A 22,894-nucleotide genomic window follows, 5' to 3' on the forward strand; every position below is an offset into this window, starting at 1 on the left:
CAGGGTGCCTTTGTCAACATCTTTCTTAATTCTCTGCAGAGAAGGGAAAGACAGGGATACTCACTGAAACAGTTTCAGTGGCTCAGTACACAGGAGGTCCAACTCTTCAAGGCCTAGAAAGTCACCCACGCCAGAATGGCAGCATGTGCCATTCTGAACTTGCCACCCCACAGGTAAGCCTAATTGCAGCCTGAATCTGTACATTCCTGTGCTGAATATGCAAACATGGTGACTGAGGTAAGAAGCAGCCATGCAGGTAGTCGCACTGTGGCTCTGGAGTATCTGGCAGCTCACAACCATAGTGTTCAAACCAGGGCTACTTCATGTGATGAGCCACAACCAACTTCCACCTGCGACAACCAGGCAGTGCTCTCCAGGCTGCAACAGAGATCCTGGGACTCATGGGAGATGGCTACAGGATGCAGTTTAAGGGCAGGAATTTTGGCACTAAGAAAAGATAAATAAATTGTCACAAGGGATTAAAAGTGATTGTTTTGCAGAAGAAAGGAAGCATGGGGCACCAAGGAAACAGGAGGCACAAGGTCCTGCTTTTTACTCTGCCACAGACAGTATCAGGCATTCTCAAGGGACTAATTTAACATCTGTGCCACTGCTCCCTTAGCTGTAAAAGAGAGCCTAAAGAGACCAGATACCCACTCCACCAAAGTGGCACACGACAACTTTCCACAGGGCTTGCAAGGCCCTCTGGGATTCTGTCCTTGAATGCTGAGCAGAAGCTCAGAGCATCTGTGCTGTATCATTTGCAAGGCCCTAAGCACAGATCTGTGACTAGCACACAGACTTTCAGTCCCTGCCACCCCGCCATCTCCATCCCACTACAGGCGAAGCAGAGGTGACAGCTCGCTCTCTGCACCACAGGCTGACTGCAGCTGTCATTTTTAGCATTTGGGGCCCCACAGAGCTGTGAGCAACAGTTTTTTCTCCGAAACCGAAACAGAAGCCCCATTTCAACCACTACTGAAGGCAACGGCAAGACACCACCAAGAGCAGGATCAAGCCTCAGTTGAGGCAATTAAGTGCATCATTTTAAATGCAATTTTCCCTTACTCCTTTCACCGTAAGCCCCTGTACTCCAGCGCTCATAGCAACATGCAGCATTTGAAAGCAGCACTGTGCAATATCACTGTAGGAGGTCTTTTAATAATGTCATTATCCACCCATCCCTTCATGCAGAGCTCCTACTTCCTTGTAATTCCCTTCCTCCTGGTGGCAATGGCTATGTTGTGTAACTGCTACCAGCATGCAGGTAGTGGATCCCAGCAAAAGCTAGGAGGGTTGGGGTCCAGTCCTCAGGAAGGAGGGCGGCTTGGGTGCACCTGAGAGCACAACGCCACAGTGCTGTCCTATTCTTGCTGCACATCTGTACCCAACTCTGTGCCTTGCACTTGACAGGTTTTGTTGTTGTAGGGTATGCCGTGTTGTTGCTACATGGCCCAGTATCCAATTCGTAGGAACAGTATTCAATGCTTAGAAAGGCAGGAGAGAGGAAAGGGAAATAAAGTGTGTCTGAGGCATTGCACAACAACGCTCTAACTTGCATGATGCTGAAAAGCCCCGGGGAAGGCAGATAATGAAGTGCTGGAGGAAACAGGAGAACTCTGCTCACAGTGCAGCAAAAGGGAAGTTTCAGTTAGCTTAAGGACCAGGGTCTGCCCATAGGACTGTCTTGGGAAATTTGTTAGTTTGAGGCTGTGGCTTACGTGTCTTCTTGATCTCCACATGCACCTAAGCAAGCCCATCAATGAACTGAAAATTTTGACACATTCTTCAAGGCAGGAGAATCGTCTCTACACTGGAGAGATCATGTTCTGTGCAACCACTTCCATGAAGTCAACAACTGCATTATTCCACCTATTGTCCCTGAGCAACAGAACATCAGGCACACAGGGACAGGAAGCCTGTAGCAACAAGCATCAGTGACAGTCCTATTTTCTGAATAAGAAGTTATACAGTGATGACTCCTTCAGCCACTGCCAGTTCTCCAGCGTATGAAAAACAAGCAAAACAAGTTTATCCATTGGTGAGTGGTTCTGAGGCATAGCTAGAGGAGCTCTGGTGTTGAAGATACGGTTGGAAGGGCTGAGAGCTGCTAACTTTGAACAGACCCGTAAGAGAGAGCTGCCAGGGCAGGAAGGGAAAGAAATGCCTTCTAGGAAAGGTGCTGTAAATATCGAGTACACCAATTCATAGCGTGGCGGTGCGTGTATTGTGGCATCTACAGCAGTAGCTCTCAATTTCAGAGGGCTGTGAGTCACTGTGCCAAGCAAGTGCCGTGTTCTGGCAATGTCACACTTCGCTGTCTCTGTCACACAGGTCTAAAGCAGCAGAAGTCACCAACGAGCTGCAGGCTGTGGACAGCTGAGACACAGCAGCCTTTTTAGTATGTCCCTCACCTCAATCGAACACCCTTCCAAGCCTCACCTAAGCAAACAGCCATCAGGGATGGATGGACAGAGGAGAGGGAGGGAGAGAGACAGAGACGGGCAGGAGGCTTCACACCTGATAGCAATGAAGTGCACCCCAGTGACTGCAAAGTGCCTGTCTGCGAACAATAATGGAAATAGTGGTTATTTGCTCCCAGTCCCAGGTAGGCTGCAGTTTGTCCTTCAATGTTAGACACAGCACACATTCATATGTGCAGGGGACTCATGGGCTGAAATGTGCCGAAGCACAGTAAGATGTGCATTGTTTGCACAAAAGGAGGGGAAATAACAAATACTGAGAGAGCAGTTGGCTTCACTGTCATACAAGCTGCATAGAATAACTGCATTATTTCTCTCCTGAAAACCACACGGCTCCCTGTAGTAAACACGCTGTCTATGCAACATGACAAAGCTTCTTGGGCTGAGAAAAGCCCAATAAGGTGGAGTGGGAGTTAGTTATTTGTTGTCAGCGATGCCTGTTTTCCCCAACTTGCACTGGCTCAAAAGCAGACACTTCAGCAGCAATTGCCCTGAGCAAATCGCTCCGTCAGTCACAAGAGGCTCCTGTTCCCCCCACTGTCGTTGCCTTGAAGTTCCAGGTGTTTGCTTTCAAGCAAACTCGGCTCGGATATCCACAGCCTACTGTTTGCACACACAGCTACATTAGCAAGTTACAAGAGCTTTATTGGCATTAGCTAAAAAACCCCAGCTCCATGGACAGCAAGACACATGTTTATCCCCCTTCAAAGAGCAAGGAAACTGAGGCATGGAGAGCTGTTCTTGAGAAGAAGGGGAATCAGGATTCCCCAAATATAATGTGTTAAATGTGTCTGATAAAAGAAGATCAACAGTGGCAAAATACATCCAATTAGCAGAAGCCCTGAGCAGGCAGAACTACAGAGGGAACCCCTCCCAGCAGACCTTGCAGTTCAGGCAAACACTTCGGCCTTGCCACAGGCAATCTCCCAGCAGAATCCAATTCAGCTTTGCAAAACTTGCCACTAAAAAAACATCCCAAAACCAACCAAACAAAAAACCCACATGCTAGTCTTCTCTGGAATCCAAAAGCCTTGCAAGCATGTAATGCCAGCCGTCCCTTGCCTTGCACCTGCAAGGTAGAGCAGTGCTAGCCTCTGACACCTCCCGGCTGCATTCGCTGTGCCAGTCAGGCACAGTGCGCTCATGTTGCCTAGCAATAGAGAGGTTTCGTTGTTTTATACAGCCAAAAATGCAGCTTGCTGCAGCAAGCCCCATCCCCAGCATGAGAAATGGGTGAGGACATCTTTAAGATCAGCAGGAGAACAAGTCTGAGCTCCTTGAGGGATTTTGAGGTACGTTTTAGGCAGAGCTGACAACGCCCACAACACCCCCTTCTGTAAGATATCATAGAAGTTGCCTTTACCATTTCTAGGCTGAAGATGAAACACGTGAACACAGGGACACAATTGTGCTAAGAATTGTGCATTTTAAAACATCAGGCGCGCTCTTGTCAATTTGTGCACCAACATCTCAAGTTAGTCTCCCTCAGGGTTGGTAAAGCTCCTTTTTCACCATTTGTGTCCTGGTTGCTCACCACTTAGACAGCAAAATCTAGTGGCTGGCACAGGCAAAGGCATGTCTGGGTACCAAGGTTCTTGCCCTGGCTCTGTCCACAAGAACTAGAGTGCCTTAGACAAGTCGATCTTTTCTGCCTCTATTTCCCCAGCCATGAAAGAGACTTTCTTATTCAGGTCACATCAAGGAAATTCAGCGACACCACCTGGACCAACAAACATTAGTCAAAACTGACCCTCCACGCTCAGTTCTGCATGCCAGTCCAGCAAATCAAAGCAGGGACCAAATCTCTCTGCTTCTGCCTTCCCAGCTCACAACACCTGCTGACCGGATTAAGGACAGGCAGATTGATCACCCCATCAGGGGAACATCCCTGGCTGCAAGCTGATAGTGTTGCTCAAGCTTTATAGAGGCCCAACAGCCAGCTGGGTACAAAGATGCCTACAATTCCACCCATAACTATGAATTTCCTGGGCTTACATCTCTTTTTGCCCTAGGCAACACGTACTATACCACACAGCTATTTTGGCATGTACTTCAAAGCAAATTTACAAGGGCCAAGGGGACCACAGCACATAATGCATCAGAACTGCCCATTGCAGGAAAGCAGCCTTGCCACAGCGCAACTCTCCTCCAGCAATGCAACAGCTACATCATGCCAATACTAAAACACAGAGGCTATTATGATTTTCACTCCTCTTCCCTCCAAATCAATTCTCACCACATACGGGCTTGGTAGCAGCTCTGGCCTCAGGAGGCACCTACACAAATCTGCACCTTTTTTACAGCACATGTGCAACTTAGTCTTGCCTCTTATTAGAAGAGAATTCTCTACATGACTTGGTGAACGGTGCTTTACTTGGACACCTGCCCGGTTTCATATGCAAAAATGTCTTCCCAAAAATGTCTTCACAGCACTCCTGAACGTAGCATCTGCCTCTCTAATAGGAGACAAGAAATAGGTCTTCTCCTGTGCCTGCCCACCTCCAATTAAGTAGTGTTTTCTCCACCTTCTACGTCTCATTTCTCCCAAAAGTACCCCAGCCAATGATTCCAGGAGGAGTACAAAAGCCAAACACATTTTCTTCACTTCAAAGTAAACCCAGAGAGACTCAGCTCCACAATCAGCTATAAGCAAAAGATATAACGTGAATTAAATAGCCACACGTTAATGAAGTTGTGTTTCTCTTAAAGGAGCTAAATCTTGATGAATTACATTTTCAGGACCATGCTAAAGCTTTGTTGCCTTGCATATCAAGAAAGCTGCAGAGAAAATTCTGTCCAGTGCTTTGTAGCTCGACTGCACCATTCCTGCCTGAAAGTTCTCTTGTTCTACAGAATACACAAGCAAAGTCTTTGTTAGGAATGGCATATCAGAGAGCAGCAGACTTAGCTCTGTATATTACAAAGGAAGTAGATTCATGAACACGAGTGGTTCTTTTAATGTAAAAGCTGTTCTTCAAGCTGGAGAGGAATTGCACCCAGCTCTTATCCTTGCTCAGTGCCCTACATAAAGGCTGAGGGCAGCTTTGCATTCTCCCATCCCTTCTACTTAATTTTTATGAGCTCAAAACAACCCAAAGCAGCGCGACAGAGCCCACCCTCAAAGTGGAATAGAACCAACTGCAAACACGTGTCAACTTTTGTATTTCCATGCGTCTCAGTGTGCATTTGAGATCCAGCTGCTTTCAGTAGCCGTGAGAGATCCACATCTAGCATAGCATGCAGGCTCATGCTTCCTTCCCACCCTCCAGAGTAAGGAAACAGGCCAGAGAAAGGAAGAGGACAAAGCCCTTTCGGGTAGAAAATGCCTCTGTATTGTTACTGCTATTTAATCAAATGCACATCTGATGAGATAGAGCCCTAAGCGCAGGCCGTGAGGAGGCACAAATGCTTCTAAATATATAGACAGACTATCTTCTCTTCCCTTTCCGTGCGTTTCTTCTTTGTTCATTTATTCACATCAGAAGAACAACGCGTCCTCCTCCCCCAGCGACACGCTGCTGGAAGCGATGCCTTTCCACTGAGACTGTAGCAGCAGGATCTGAGTCTTCTGTCTGCATTCACAACATTTAAAAGCTTTTGCAGGAGCCTTTTGCTCAATGAAATATTTACTTCCTCCCACCCAGCATGGAGACAGGGATACTTGGTCAATGAGGACATATGGTCTAAAGGGCTATCCAGTATAAATTACCATGATTAACAAAGCAAGAAGCAGAGCAGAGGAAGCCTGGTGCTCATCAAAAGTCTTCTTTGGCCTATTGAGTTCGCTAACTAGTGCTGCTCCCTTAACCCTTTCACTGATGCAAGAAAATACAACTCTCCTGGCAGCTGCTGCTCTTAACCTGCACATGCTGGAATACAGACGAGTACTACCCGAGAATGCTTTAAGTTGGCAGCAACCACCACTGTTGCCAAAATTGCCGTTTCTCCCAGTTATTTATTCCTACCTCTGTGATATCACTTCCTTGTATTGGATTAGATTAACAGGGAAAATACAAAATTCATTTTAACAAGCAAGAAAAGCTCCTCGATCAGCACACAATTGCATGAAGAAAGGCACAATTAGAAGACAAGATGCCTCTTTTGGTAGTAGTAATGATTCACAGCAGCCTAAACCATCCTGTGTACGAACAATCCAAGGGCACAACTGTACATCCACTCCAAGCTGGCATAATCACAGGCTAACATTGCACTCTTGTTACCAGCGTTTTTTGGACATCTGGCAGCTGCCTGACATGTGGAAACAGCGTCAGTCAGAGCAGCGGGCAGTTATGTGATGAGATCATTAAATCTTGCACTGGAGACAAGGCTTGCAAAACTGAGCAGAAGGAAGCAGTGGTACAGAGATCTCAGTTCTGCTCTCCCAAGCTCTAGGCCTGCTGCCCTCTCCAAGCGGGCGAAACACAGAACTCCACAGCCAACACAGGTCAAGACCATCGCACCGGCACCACTTAGGCAACTTGAGCTTGTCAGGTTCTAGTTTTCACTTTCGGCCCCTAGTTTTTCCATCAGCTATTCTGTTCAGCATCCAGGAAATAGTGCATTGGCTTACCACAAAGTTTTTCCTACCTGTTTGGAGTAGCCTCCATAGATGATTATGCTGCCCTCAGGAGTGGTAGCCATTTGACACCCGGATCTTGGAGCAGGTCCTATCCCCGATGGAGCCAGCTTGCTCCAAGTGAAGGAGTCCAGGTTGAAGGCATACACATCGTTGTAATAGATGTAATCTCTAGGGAGAGTAAATTGGCACACCACAGGTTTTTGTAATGGTCACCATTTAGGAAAGGATAAAAAAAATCACTTCAGGAACAGCACTAGGAACCTCTGAGGAGGTGCAACACCTTATTCAACTCCTTGCGTTTATGGCTTTTCTCCTTCCATAGCCGTAGCAATGTACAGAAGATTTGTTCAGGTGAAGGTTACCATTTCAGTGCAACAATTTGCCAAAACTCCTTTAAGCAAGACCTCTCTGCATTCTTTACTACAACCAAGATTTTATCAACTCCATCCAGTTAACACAATCCAACGTAACTTAAACCAGAACACAAGACATCAAAACAGATTAGAGCTACGTCTGTCTAGAGGAGTGGAGAAGAAAATATACATATATCCCTGTTCTCTTTCTACTAGCCAACTCACATACTGCTAGGGGAAAATGCTCTGCACGGGATAAACTCCCAAGGACACAGCGAAGTCTAGGGTGGGCTTTGCAACTTGCACTGCGCTCCCAGGGACTGCGGTTATGCTGCTTACTGTCTCTGAGACAATACGCAGCTCAGCTCTCTTCACAGTCCCCATGGCAGTGTAGCCGTGACCTCATGTAGTATGTGAGAGCCTACTGGAGAAGATGTTTCTAGGAAAACAAGGCTCTTTGACAAGATTCAGAGGCCAAAAGTGATGTATTAAGCTTTAGCTACAAGGATGAGTAGCTACTTCAGTGATTAGCTAAGTGGTACAATGGTTTCTCAAACAGTTGAAGACTTTAAATCAACATCACTTGTCTTTCTAACATAAAAGTCTAGTTCGGTAACAGTACTGCTGAGGATAATCCTTCCATTACAGCCCAGCTTTCTGTTACTGGTGAAATTCTATTGTCTTTTTTACAGAGGATTCAGTACCACCAGCCAACATGCAGTAACCCACCTTGCGCTCTCATGGAAACCTCCGAAGATGATCAGCTGCCTTTTGCAAGCAACCATTCGATGACCACTTCTTCCAGAAGGACCTCCTGATGCCCTGAAACGCAAAGAAATTCCACTTATCAGCAAAATTGTCTTTCCTGTTAGTGTGTCAGTCCATTTTTATTGAAGTCACTGGGAGCTGGGCTGGTTGAGTTCAGCTTCTGTTCTCCTGGTATAGGAAATTATAGGGAATTTTGTTGCCTTAACACATATGTATGTTTTTCTCCAAAACAGTATGTGTGCACTTCCTGTAACTCTTGGTATCTGCAACACAGGTATTTTGCAGTAACAATTTTATCCCTAGGGATAAGCCATCTAGTCTCTAACAGCACCCAAAGACTTGAAGTCTTTTCTGCTATAACTCAGCAGCTAATTTTTCAGGAGAGTTTAATGAACAGCAGTTAACTCCCACAATTGCAAGACAGGCATTCTAGACAGAGGTGTTTTCTCCAAGTACCATGTAAAAGTCAGAGACTGGCTCTGACATCCACTCTCATTCAGTGTCTTAGGAAATCATGTACCCATGTTGGCTTCACTCATCTACCTGCAGTTAGGATAGAACATCCATCTAGTGAGAAGACTTTATAAATTACTTAGACTTCCTCAAGAACAAAAGCATTGCCCCAACACAAGTCATCGTTATTATCTTAAACACATTAAAAAAGCAGCTACGTTATCACTGTTCTGCTCTTTCAAGCCTTCTTGACCTTTCAGTTAAATGTGCCACTTCCATTTCCAGCAACACGCAACAACACCCCATCTGTCACATCCAAAAGCTTCACGTGAAGCCAGGCAGCTGCAACAATATTCCTGAGAGGCAACGAAGATGCACCTTCCTTCATGTTCACCCACAGACCAAGCATCATATAAGAGAGAACAAAAACAACTTCAAGAACTCTGAAAACAAAGGCAACTTCAGGCCAAACCGCAGAGAAAACAAGGTTTTGTTTTGTGTGTTCTCTGCCCCCATGGATTAACCCATCACATTTTCACTCTCGCTGAGGAGTCTCCCAAAGTGCACATAGTTAGCACCACTGAACTCGGCAAGACTTCCCAAATAGGCAGTGTTAACATGTGTTAAGTGGTTGCAGAATCAAGGCCTAAATAAACAGGAAACCTGCTCACCATTGAAAACAGCAGCAAAAGCTAAACCTGCAACCCTACTGCTAGGCTTTAACTGGCAGCAGGTTGCTATAAAGAGTGGTGATAGATTTCTGTGGAGAGAGAAAATGAGGGCCCTTATTCACCATCAAAAATGACAATCTCACACCAGTCATAATGAAAAACTCCAAGCAGAACAGCAGCGTTTGGGTAAGACTGAATTAATATTGATTGCTTGGACTTTTTTATGCTAACAGAGAGCAAAGTTTTCTAGGCATTTACTGGATTTTTAAGTACCATCCTGCAGAAGAGCGCCTCTAGTATTAATTTCATCAAGATGTGAAATCATTATTTTCTCTTCTGTAACAAAGCTCTCACATTATTATTCCAGAGGATGGCACCTTTTAAAATCTTTTTTTTTATTTTTAAAGGAAATAAGGAATTAAAAATCAACACGAGCAATAAAATCCTGTTCTCAGAGAGTATCTTCTGCCTTGATTCTCCAAAAGTTTCCTCCAAGTCAAAAATCAATTCTGAACAATCAAAAGTTTATCCATTGATGTATGTGTTTTAATAAACAAGTTCCTACGAGTGTACAATTAACTCAAAGTCACAAACAAAAACATCCAGTATGAGACCTGATCTGAATCTGGAGAAGTCACTCTTGCACCAGTGCCACTTACTCTCAATCACAAGGCTGTTCTCCCCGTTCTTTAAACTAGATATACAAGCTACAAGAACTGATGCTGAAGCACGGTTCCAGGAGGCCTCAGCCTGCACAGTATTGTACCATCCTTCCTTGGCCTTAGTGTTACACATTGCAGGAATCAGCCATAAAGGAAAGCTTACAGCCTTTGATGTAAAGACATGCCCTCCTCAAATTGCAACAACTGCTCTTAGAAAGTATTTTTACATAGAGCTATTCATACAGCCAAGGTCCTTCATCCTCAGTCTCCAAACAATGCTGGAAAAATCAAATGGCATAGTCAAGCAGGACTGGCAGTAATGTATAACCATGCTCCAGAAAGCACCTGCTGCAAGCTTGAACCCTTTTTTCCCAAATGCAAATGGTCTCCTTTTGCCTGTATTACTGCTCATGGTACAAAACAAGCATTTTGGAAATGGTTTCACAGACTTTATGATTAATACTCTACTTCATGGGGTTGACACCAAAAAGCAGACACGTGGGAGGGAGCTGTAAATTCTCCAGACTTTTTTTAAAAATAGATTAAAAGATAAGTCTAGATAAGGACTGGCTCTACACATGTACAGCATGAGTCTGATCAGAACTGCTCCATAAGGAATTTGCTTTTGCTTGTGGAGTTACTCTGGGACTTATAGTAACATAACAGACCTGAATTCAGCTGATTCAAGAATTAAAGACTTGCATGTCATCGTGGCTACAGACTGCATAAGTGAGTTACCTCTTCATTCATGAGGATGCTCAGATGAATGTCAGAACCTTTCCATAATAACAAAAGTGATGATGCATAGGACACTCCATCAAAGGACCATTTCAGGACAAAGCATTTTTATCATCCAGTACACGAGGCAGCTGAAGCCCAGGACTTCAGTGTTCAGTTTTACATCTTACACTTGTGAATGTAAACAAGTGTTCTGTTCAATTGCACACACAGATAGTGTACACACGTGTTCGTATACTCAGTTAGGAAGTACACAAATGAATATGCAATTGCCACAAGGCACAAAACCCTCAAATCAGATTGCAAAGTAAATCAACAGTTGTACATTTGGATCCTGATCTATCAAAGAACAAGCTCATATGGCTCACTTCTGGGCTGACAGAGGAAGTCTACTCAATGTTACACCAAAATACCCTTATTTTCTTTAAGCACCAATGCACCTTCCTACCTTGTGTTGCAGGACCTGACCTTTCCGGTGACAGACAGCATATGAGCAAGAAGAGCTGTCAATCAGAAACAAACCTATGCTGAGAGGCATCCTGCACTGCAGTGACTGCTCCAGTTATCTCTGTAAACAGTATTAAACATACGCTTGTGAAATGCTACCCTGAAATATTTATAGCACCACATCTCACAAAACTGTTATGGGAAGTATCATTAACACTCCAGTATTAAAAGGAAGGGAGCTATACAGGCTCAAAATCAAGACAAAAAAAAAACTACACAGAGGAGGGATCTGCCAGTTCCCAAGCACAACCCTAAAGTGTGATGCTTCCTGTCTCTCTCTGAGGGAGTGCACTGGGCCACACAGAGCCGAGTAAGAATGTTCTCTCTAGGAAGCAATGAGGCAATTAGGTTAAAATACTGCTTAGCTCTAAGGCAAAGTAACAAACAGTTCATGCACTGAGGCAACCTTGTGCATCACACACATGATAAAGTAGTTCCAATAAGTCAAAGTCACTTGCTGGCAAGTCTTCTAACAGGCTGGGATTTGTTGTGTTTGGACCATCTTTGCGCATGCAAAACACAAGTAAATATAGCTACATATTGCTAAATATAGCAACTTTTAACTGTCAAGGAGACTGCCACCACTGTGCTTTGTGCTAGGAGATAATGGAGATCCACTTCCCCAGCAGCCTTTGCAGACACAGCACAGGGATGAGTTATTCAGAGGGATGAGTTATTCAAGGTTTTCTCTTCAGAAGTGTTTTACAGTCAAGCCTCTTACAGCACCAAGATGGCCTGACGCACAAACTGTAGGCCAGGAAGAACAATATAATTGTCTGAAAACTACACTGTGGGGCTGGAATAACTAGATTTCCTAGAACTGCAAGTTCAGATCACACCAGGGTCCCCTTAGCTCTTCAGTCTGGGCACATGTGAGTCTTCCCACGTGGAACAAACGCAAACTTTGTCTCTCTTGTCCAAACATTTCTTAATGAATAATTATGTTACTCTATTATTTGCACTAAAATGATGTCTTCCAAACCCAACTGAGTTTACTCAACACCAGTCTGTACCCCAAATGTCTATCACCAGGCATTTATTCAGGTAACACTGCTACCACACTGGACACATGGAATTATTGCTTGGCCTGCTATGTAAAGGCTTGTTGTACCAGGACTTGTGCCCCACCATGAACCAAAAAACCTACACAATCTGCCCCCTCCGTTTAGTCTTCCCAAACACGCTCACTCCTCCAATACCACTAGCCTCCAAGCTGACCCCCCGCTGTCACCAGTCATCCCAGCTGGTTAATGGCAATCCAAAATAAGCAAGTGCTTGACTTCAGATAGACATGAGAAACCTATGTGAAAAAATGACAGCAGCAATGGGGTTCCCTGGCAAGAAAAGCAAAATGCTGAAGGAAGTGAAATGCAGCACGTGTTATGATCAGTTATAAAAGAAGTAGGAAAAAAATACCTTGTACAATTCAACAATCATTTCTGCCCTTTCTTCTTCCCCTTTCCAAGCAGACTGTAATCAAGGTGCCATATGGAAATGCAAAAAAGCAGCAGAAACTTGATTTTCACACTCAGTCAGGTTAACATTAAAACAAAGACATCCCTTCCCAGCCTCCTCTGCCAGATGCCTCATTAATGCAGCTCTTGGAGCTCTGCCCAAGGGTGGAGAGGAGATGCACTTTGTTTTATTCGAACACTGGGACCAAGGCACAGGCGTTTTCAAAATTCCAGCAAGGCTGAAAGACAGACATCCACCCAAACACATCAGGAAGCTCAAATGGAGAAGATCCTGCATGGGGGAGGGAGAGAGAAAGAAAAGATCATCTCTCCAGCGTACTTCCACCCATATAATTTATGATGCTCACTTAGAAAATGTCTATCCTTTTATCTATTAAGAAACAATGAAGTATCAATGACTCCAAATGCATCCTCCCACTGTGGAATGGCAGCCAAAGTGACATGTGACAACCAACACCAGGGGATGGAGTATAGCTCTGGGCAACTTGAAGTATGGTACCTAGAACTTGCTCCCTAGGAGCAACTAGGGACCCACCTTGCCAATCTGTCTCCCTCCTCACTAACGGCAACAATCCATCACAACAAAAACCTCTTGCCATGCTTTTAGTCCTCTTAGGGCCTGGGACTGCTGGCGGCATCCTGCTACTCGCAGCACATGCAAATTTCATGCTCAGGTCCAGGGAGGGAACAGGTGCTTTTGCAGTGTAAGTTACACTCAGCATCCCCAAGGCTGGTCTCCCACATGGGGTTAGATATGAGGCTCTGCTCGTCCCACAACCACCTCTTTTCCTCCTCCCAGGCAGGTCAGGTACTGCAGCATTTGTTTTGAGAGCGGAAAACCCTAAATCAGCTCTACAGCAACGCATCTGCAAACCCACAAGAGAACAATTTGTGCCATCAGTGGTGGAGCTAATGAAGCCTCATCTGGATTCTCCGATGGCTCACAAAAAACAATCTCCCACCCTCACTCTCCCTGCAGCTGGGTATTAACACTGCTCGCCAGTGAGGATTTTTTCAACCGAGAGTTTGGTTGAAATGTCAACCCTTTCTCTCAGCAGGGATTCTGTGGCGAGCATCACTTTCTCCCCCCTGCCCGCTTACGTGAAATCGGTAGGGACATAACGCATCTGAGTTCATCCCCTTTACTTGGCTGAGATTGAGCAAGGGATTCAGAAGTTATTCTGGGGGAGCTGGGAAGGGTACAGTCACAGTCATTACGTCAGCTTCTGCCTAACAACAACAGGCAGATCAGCCTGCACATAGACAGGTCTTTTTAATCTTTGCACCTCCTAAAGAGCCCTCCATCATTTTGGAGGGTTTCTCTCACCCCTGCTTCTCAAAGACAAGCAGGGCTCACTAGAGTAAACCTGGCTTCCTGTAACATGACAAATTACAGCTGTTATTAGATTAACACTGCCAGGTCTGGAGCCAAGAACCACACTGATGGACAGGAACCAGCCGCTCACCAATCAGTTTTCTCTCAGCCTCCGAGAGCAACTCAAAAGGATGACCCCCGGATTCTCGCAGCACAGTCGGCTGCCGGGATCCTGTGCTGTGAAGCACCCTTCTAACCCAGCCTGTTTTGGACTCCTTGGGATTTTGGCACTTTGGCTCTATATGTCCCCCTGCACCTTCCATGCCAGAGTCCCTTCAGTGCTACATTAACCTCAGTAAAATTAAACCTCCAGATTTCCCCCTTGTCAGGCAATATCAATGCTCCTATTTTACAGGGAGGGGGGAGAAAAGGCAGACAGGCATGATGACTCACTGTGTGGCCCCAGGCGTGTGCCAAGGCAGAACCAAGGTATCCATCTCTGCACAGCTCAGTCCTAAACCACCCTCTCAATTATTGTGCAAGAGACACAGACAACAGGCACTCGCACTCTGTAAACGAGGCAAAAACTGATCAACCTAGGCAGATTTAGGGTTTCCCACCTGAAGGAAGGACATAGAGCTCATAACCAGGAGATCAACAGGTCAGACAGCAAATGAGCAAATGTCCCAAAGCTGCTGCTTTCCCCAGTGCCACCTCAAGGGTCCGCTGCATGGCAGTTTCAGCCCACCCAAAGCTGTGCTGACTAATCCCACAGTCAAGAAATCCCAAAGTCCAAGAGAAAGTCTATATCAAAGTCAGGCCCAAAGCCACATCTCCTGCCTCTCAGTCCACTGGATGACCCATCAGACGTCTTCTCTCATGCAAATACAAACGTGAGCAGCAAAACCAAGAAGTCAAAGGTTAAGGAAACATTAGCAGGGGACTTTAGGCCAGATCTACAGAAGATATTTAGGCACCTTAACTCCTGTCAAAAACTACCAGAGCTTTTGGCACCTGTTTACTTTGACGGGTCTGAATTATTGGCTTGTTTATCCCAAGGAATCTTGAAGCAGCAAATGCCAGTTATCAGGAATTAAGTTGGCTCTGTGGATAGATACAAGCTGTCTTCTCAAGCAATGGTAAAATTGGGCGAGATCCTTGTACTGGTCTTGTACAGCTCATGTAGGAGGAGCCCAGGCAGACGGAGCAACAAGTACTGTTTTGAAGTTGGACATCTACACCCACCACGGCTGGGAGGACAGAGTGCTGTTCATGATACTCCTTCCTTCAGTTAAGTAACACCCAAGCACACCCATGCTTCAAAAATCACATAGTAAATAAAATAGCTTTGGCCTTAGTAGACTTGGAACACATCTCTCATTTCTACTACTTTCTGGGGGCTGTCCTCTCCACCATTTCTAGATTGGGCATCTCTGTACTCAAGGTAGAGACGAGCAGACAACCGGGAAATCACAGCACTATACCAGCAATCAAACTCAGATCATGCTGGCACACTCCCTCATGAGGTGAGCATCACTGACTTCAGAACACGTCACAGAATCATAGACTACCAGGTTGGAAGGAACCTCAAGGATCACCTGGTCCAACCTTTCTTGGCAAAAGCACTGTCTAGACAAGATGGTCCATCACTTACTTGATCTGCTCCCAGGTCTTGGTAGCCAAATGCAGGACCCAGAGATCCTTGTAATGATAGAACTGTTCCCCATTGGGAGATGCAAACTCCCCGCCAAATACCCACAGCTGCCCGCCGGCTGTGGGCACCACTGCCGCCTGCCAGGAGAAGAAGGAAGAGCTGGATCAGACCAGGGTTCAAAAACCAGAGACAGAACTTTCAGTGAAGTGTGCAGCTGCCTCCAAATACCAGAGAGCAGACAAGTGGCAGCGGTGGCTGCTGCTGCCTTGCTTGACAACAGCAGCTCTCTAGTGCTGAAGCAAGGGGAATTTTAAACACGAGTTATTCATTGTTTAGCACACGTTCCCTACAGCAAAGGAAAGTCGGCCAAGGAGCTGGGCTCTTCCCACACCCTAGCATCTTGAGTTCCAGTTCTACAAATTCAAGGTTCCCAAGGAAGCATCTTGGGATTTAGTTTAACAACAATTGTTCAAATCTCTCTGTTCACCAAAAGGAAACCTCTCCACAGATAAGGCTTGGCAACATTCCACCCATCCTTTAGTCACATAAACAGCATCCTGCAGAAGACATACTGGGGCTGATGAACTCTGAGCCATGCAAGGAACACAGGAACTTCCTGCCTCCAAGACACATCTAGCATCCCAGCACCCGGCAGGCAGAGTAATGCAGGGAAAAGTCTTTTGGCAAAGGCAATTAACAGTGCACAATTGCCCTTTGCAGTTTTTGTAGATTATAAAACGACGAACAGTAAAGAAGCCAAGCTGCAGCACAAGTCCAAACCTGACACTTCCCAAGATCTGAAAAGCATTACTGCTCCCTCTGAATAAAAAAAAAAAAACCCCACACCCAACCAAAAAAACCCCAAACACAGAAGGAAATGTGCAGCATTTGGACAAGAGGAGATTGTTACTGCTTTGCTTAGGGCATGTAGCAGAGAGGATCAAAGGGGTTTGTTCTTTCTGCACAGAGAAAGCACTGTTGTGATGCAAGCTGACAGTTAAAAGCAGGGAGAAAAGAGCAAGACTCTACTTCATTAAAATTATCTAGGTAAGGACTAAGGAAAGAGGAAGGAAACCCAAAGAGGAAACGACATGACTGTGCAAATTTCTTCCTTGACTGGGACCTCTTGGGTTATTTACATTAATTGTTCCACAAGTGTTTTTTTCCAGGGTATCCATCACAGATCAACATTGGGATAATGATCTCTTTCTTCAGAAGGGCTTCGTTACCTGCCTGTCTTTCCCAGCAAACAGCAGAGAAGATTTTTAGCATCAGACATATGACCATACCCTCATGTAAACCAGCCTATACATGCAATGATTAAACATCTGAGAAAATACAGGGTGTGTTTGCAAGCAGGACTTGTGGGAACATGAAGTTACCCAAACAAAGGGGATACGTACCCGATTTTCATGGGTATCTAGTGCTTAAAAGATTAAGGGGAAGGTACATACAGCAGCCTGCTGGCACTTGCATGTGACCTTTTGAAGAGCTGGCTCAAAATTCATTACATAGCCAAGCTTTTTCCTTAAAGAACTGACAACACCCATCAATATTCACCTATTCTCACTACAGCTCTGTTGAGCTGATGTAATGAAGCAACTGAAACTCCAACAGAGGATCGCGAGTCAGAGACCAGAGATGACACATAAGACTGAAAAAATGTACATACAAACCCACAGACACGCTTCTGTTTACCTTTGAGCTAATGCAGAATATGCGTTAAAAATAAAGTCACAGGGAAGACAACAAACCCACCAACTGATGAGGCTGAACTGTCTCCTGTGTGACTATAATTAATTAATCAGACAGAAACCTTATTGTTGAAGCAGGACTCCTCAGATAGGTTTCTCATTTTATTTCTGTTATCCAGTTGCGGCTCCCTGATGCAGTGCCTGCCTGCTCAGTTCAGATTCAGCTGCGAGACAGCCACCTGCTGGCTACCAACACCCAAACGAGCACCTCAACTCCACACCCACCAAGCAACCTCCTTTTCACCTACAGAAACGAGTGTTTGAATTCATGGTCTCCTTGTGGAATTTGACCTCTGAAATCAAGTTCCATTTTAAGGACCACTAGGTAGCTGAAAAGTCAAGTCAAAACCTTTCAATTCAAGAAAGGACAGACAACTCAGAGCAAAACTGGCATTTAGGTGTAGCATAAGAAGGATATATGAACCTAACCAGGGCACTGGATCTTACCAGGGAGCTTTAAGAGCTTTGGCCATGGGTAGGAATGTTACATAGGAATGCGTAACATTCGCATCCTGCATGGCAGCTTTTGAAATGTACCAGTCACCCAGCCACTTGCTGCAACAGGCAAGATAATCTATCAGACAGCTGGTGAGGGCCAGAGACCTGCAAAAAATACAAGTCTTTGGTCCAGTTTCTAATGTGCAGGTGTTCACATAAAGTAAATAAACCTAAATCCTTCATCGTCACAACCAGCCAGTGACCTTAATGACATAGGCACCAGAGAAGTGAATTCTAGGGGAGTGTCATGATATCCCACAGAAAATTTAGACAACTTTATCTATTGCCTTTGCAGACAAAAAAAAAACCCAGCCCATCCGCCAAAGAAAAAAAAAAAAAACCAACAAAAAACCCCACAACCCAAAGGCAGGACACACAGAGTCGGTGCTAGGGGTCCATTGTGTTGTACAGTTGGGACACTTGGCAAAGCCCAACTGCTCCATGCTAGCAGGGATACGCTACAGTAATTGGTCTTTCACACTGCTGAAGCGGCAGTATCTGTAATGCCCATGGATGTAGGCCTGTGGGCATTAAGGAAATAATCATGCACAGCAACTCTGCCACTCATAGCACTTTGGTCAAATTCAAAGTTATACCTTGACCATCATTTTGAAAATTCAGTGCCATCCTGGGATTATGGATGGCTGAGCTGGTCCCTATATAATGCAGCAAAGAGAGTTCATCTTCAAAAGAAGAGTCTCCACAAGTCCTGCTTGAGTCCTGTTGACCAAAGAGATGCAACCCCAATCTTTATTCTACACTTAACAATTCCAGAGGCTACCCAGTGACCAGAGAGCACAAGCACCTTGGACAGGCTTGGACAGACCCCTCAGCAGAAGAGGTGAAGTGACACCACAGGCAGCCCATTACAAGGAGAACGAAAAGGGCCCAGAAACCCTTGGCTGGAGGGCAGAAATCAACTCCCATCCGCCTTTAGCACAGCGTTAGAACAATTCCAACCTCTGCTCTGGCACACAATACTTTACCTGGTGAGCACATCGCCTTGGTGGTGGGTTGGGGATCTCTACTTTAGACCAGCTGTTCTTCCGGATGTTGTAAAGATACAGTTCATTATACAGGTACGTCTGTTAGAGAGGAAGAGAAAATACACATCATCACGGCTCTCCATTGGACAGGGTCAGTCTGTCCAAGCACAAGGCCTGAGGTCCCCTCAGGTTATCTGTGAGTTTGGGGGAGAAGGAGCACAGCACTAGCTTTGCAAAGCAAAAGCTCACCTGCCTCATCAGGCAGGGAAGGAGGGCAACAACCCCTCTGCTAGACTGGGAGTCAGCAACTTTTTCAGTGATCCACTGGACTGGACTGTTCTTTCACAAACACTTCGTTAAGCCACTTGAGGACTTAAGAAGGTGGAGCTTAACACAGATGTGCAGGTTATTGTTGCCCAAACTGCTGCTCAACTCCAGAGACAGAAACAGCTTAAGGTAATGAAGCAAAGAGAATTAGTTTAGCACATCACATTGGTGATCCTAAGGCAACCAAACATCTTAGGGCAAAAATCATTGACAGGCTTGAGTTTTCAAGCTACAGTATATACAACTTCTTGGGTTCGTAAAGACCAGTTTGTCTCCAGGAGCACCAGAAACACTTGCAACTTGCAGAAATTCAGTAACAGGAGTGCCCGCTTGCAAATATTTGCTACTGTACACATCTCCAAGGCAGGCAATACCTTGACAGCAACAAAACTGCAGAAGTACCTTGTTTTGAAAGGTGGAAGATAAGAGATTCTTCAATAGTTATCAAAAATGAGGGGCAGATATGTCTACAACTAAGTCTGAAGAAATTATGAAGCCCTGAAATATTGATGCTGAGACAATCACTCTGACTCCTTAATGGGTTCTAGCATGTCTCCTTCCTGCCAACTGTTCAGGCATGAGACAGTATCACAGCAGAATTAAAAGGCTATTTTGCTCTCATTCAGGGACAGATACATATTTTATGACTGCTGCCTTGAATTTCACTTTAAATGAGACTCATGCAAATTACAGTAAAAGGCAGGGAGAGGGTAGAATAAACGAGAAAAAAAATGGAAGTATACATTACTTTTTGGCCATTGAAATATTCACCTCCAAAAAGGATCAATTCATCTTTCTCAGGGTGAGCAGAGAGGGAGCCGTTCAGCCTGCAAAAGAAAGAGGGATGGTGAAAACAGTAGATGTGTAAGAGTATTGTAAAACTCAGAAGCTTGCAGCCTTTAACTCAGCTAGCACTAGTACTTCTGCCCTCTAGCCACAAAGGTCTCTCCATCATCTGCCAAATTACTAGGCTGTGATATTCATACCAGGGCTAAAAACTTCTCAAAGAAATTAACTTCTTGAAAACTTCCAGCAAGATTAATTTGACACTGTCTGAAATCTTCTCCTATTTTAGGAGCACACGTTACACTGTCATTTAACATGCTTTTTGACGTGAGCTCTTGAATTTTAATGCTGGTGTGTCAAGAACAAAAATTAGTTTTATGAGGGCACATAAATATGGGTAGAACTGGGCTGTCGCCTATCATCTTATCTGCGTCATTATTCTGCAGTCACCACTGGTCATTGTTAATCTACATACCACCAAAGTGTTCTGCACCATGCAGAGACAGATCCCTACCACTCCCAAGGAGGAACCAACTGACCACTGTAACACCCCTGTGAGATTAACAGTATTGTACTGACCTGTCCCACTATGCAGAGAGGAAAACAGGTATGACAGAGATAGACATTTGCTTAACAAGCCACAGGAAACAGAAATACAGAACCTAGAAGTATGTGGACACCAAGCTACACTTGATAAAGTGTCTTGTATCTCATGACACATCCTTTTGCTTCTTAAGTCTGCTCAGCTTTCTAGTCCAAATCCAAAACTTCCTCTTAACTTTTACTTTTCCTCAAAGCCCTGTAATCTAACCCTTCTTTGCCTCCTTTGTGCTGATGGGATGATTAAAAAGTGGACTTTAAGGCCAAAAAAAAGCTTTTGGTCCTTTTTTCAATATACCAGGGATTCAATATACCAGATTATTTTATAACTCAAGTTATCAGCTATGACAGATATTATGCCTTCCACTCTCGGGAAATAACTTGACATATATAAATTTAATTAAAAGCACCATCAACTGCTGCATAATTGATAGCTAAAGCCTCATTTAATCTCTTACCTGGGTGAGGGGGGTGGGCAAGATGACTCAATTACTTGGGTCTTTTTAGCATCTAAACTCTGGAATTCTGCTATCAGAGCTTCAAGATCCTCCTGAAAATAAAAAGCCAGACATGAGTTCCTTGACATGCACAGAGCCACCCGCACACCACATGAAACCAGCACTCACCCTCAGGATTTCCCTTGTTAAAAAAAAAAATAAAATAAAAATCTGTCTGCTTAGCTTCCCTGCATTCAACTACAAGAAATGGATACTGAGTACTTCCAGATATGCTTTAAAGATTGGTCTGCCCTATAACACTACCAAGTCACTCAGAAGAGTCCTAAAAGGGTAGCATGCATTTAGTGCACACCTGCTATTCCTGCAGCAGAAACACCACAAAAATCAGCAAGTAAATGCAAATCATTTAAGCCCTAGCAGAAGTGATGATACGCTACAATCCAGCTAGTCCTCTTCTCTGTCTGCAATGGAAAAACGTCTAAATGGAACTGGAAACTCTCTTCTGTTCCCAGCTCATACTTTAGCTGGAGAGAAGACTGCACACATTTTTACTCCCTTTCAACTTCTGTCAATTAAAAATAAAATCTGCCTCCAAACTGCAGATACACTGAGTTGCAAGAGCAGAAGCAAGATTGCAGCTAGGAAGAGTTTCTGATCCATGCTCTCTCCTACAACCGCCATTGCTCACCACCTCCCTTCAATTAATCTTCTGAAGGTGTGGTCAAAGCAGAGATTTCAAAAATCTAGGGATGTTGCCTCTGCAGCATGGCATCAGCTCTCCCTGCATCCAGTATACATGTGTACTGGCACAGTCCATGTCTTAAGTTTTGCATTATGCTGTTAACAACTACTTTTCGACTGCAGAAAGGCAGCTGTTTGAGGCCTAAATACAAGCACCTGCTCTAGGAGTGAGAGAAACAAACATTTTCATTTGCTTTTAAGACCAGAAGAAAAGGATGGGGAAGATGGAAGGAAAAAAGAACCGTTAAACTGCATTTTCTTGTCCTCCTTTTACATTTTCTCGCACATGCTGCACCCAGCTTGTCAGCAATATGGCAAAAGGCTTCCTTGTAGCAGTTTTCATTTCACCCTTTATCCTCTTTTCGCCTTTTCCGAGTGCCCTCACACAGGTGCTGAGGGCTCCACAGCCCTTAGCCACACACCGCATGCGTGAGCGGGAGCACTGCTTTTTCACCAGGACTGCCCTAACACTAACCCTGAAAGATTCACGAGATGTACGCTGACCTCAAAATCCCTCTGCCTGCACATCTTGCACCCGGCTGATGATGTGCGGGCACCAACGGGACTTAACCAAGTCAACAGCCGCCTGCGTTTGGGTAAATTCCTTCACTTTCAAAGTGAAATACCCATGCCACCAACCCACTCCTCCGACCTCCTCGTGCTTCCCCCGCCACGGACGCCTTTACCTTCAGACTCCGTTTTACAAAACGCCTTGAGACCCACTGAGGGCCCAAGGAAACGCCACAACGCCTCAGGGGAGGCCCAGGCCTCGCGGGCCAGGGCTACCGGAGCCCCCCACTCCCGCCCCTCACCTCCTCCTTCTTGGCTCTGCGGGACACCTTCCTCTCCATCTTCGCGGCCGTCTTCTCGGCCCCCTTCCCCTTCTTCTCCCGCTTCCCCTTCTTCCCCATGGCTGAAAGGCCGGGCTAGGCCGCGCAGCCCCCACTCCCGCCCCTCACCTCCTCCTTCTTGGCTCTGCGGGACACCTTCCTCTCCATCTTCGCGGCCGTCTTCTCGGCCCCCTTCCCCTTCTTCTCCCGCTTCCCCTTCTTCCCCATGGCTGAAAGGCCGGGCTAGGCCGCGCAG

The 22,894-nt window shown here is 45.3% G+C and overlaps 1 protein-coding gene across 1 annotated transcript in view; it reads right to left on the minus strand.

Moving 5' to 3' along the window:
- Positions 1–22,719, minus strand: part of KLHDC4 (kelch domain containing 4) — a 28,910-nt gene extending 6,191 nt beyond the window's left edge. Inside the window, 8 exon segments of the mRNA XM_010285557.1 lie at positions 1–33; positions 7,071–7,230; positions 8,145–8,237; positions 15,659–15,795; positions 18,897–18,995; positions 19,972–20,050; positions 21,068–21,159; positions 22,621–22,719. The exon segment at positions 1–33 is cut by the window's left edge and continues 15 nt beyond it. Of these exon segments, the coding sequence (XP_010283859.1) occupies positions 1–33; positions 7,071–7,230; positions 8,145–8,237; positions 15,659–15,795; positions 18,897–18,995; positions 19,972–20,050; positions 21,068–21,159; positions 22,621–22,719 (792 nt within the window).
- Between the last annotated feature and the right edge of the window lie 175 nt (positions 22,720–22,894).

The sequence above is a fragment of the Phaethon lepturus genome, unplaced genomic scaffold (assembly GCF_000687285.1).
Source record: "Phaethon lepturus isolate BGI_N335 unplaced genomic scaffold, ASM68728v1 scaffold30104, whole genome shotgun sequence".
In the NCBI taxonomy this organism is placed as follows: Eukaryota; Metazoa; Chordata; class Aves; order Phaethontiformes; family Phaethontidae; genus Phaethon; species Phaethon lepturus.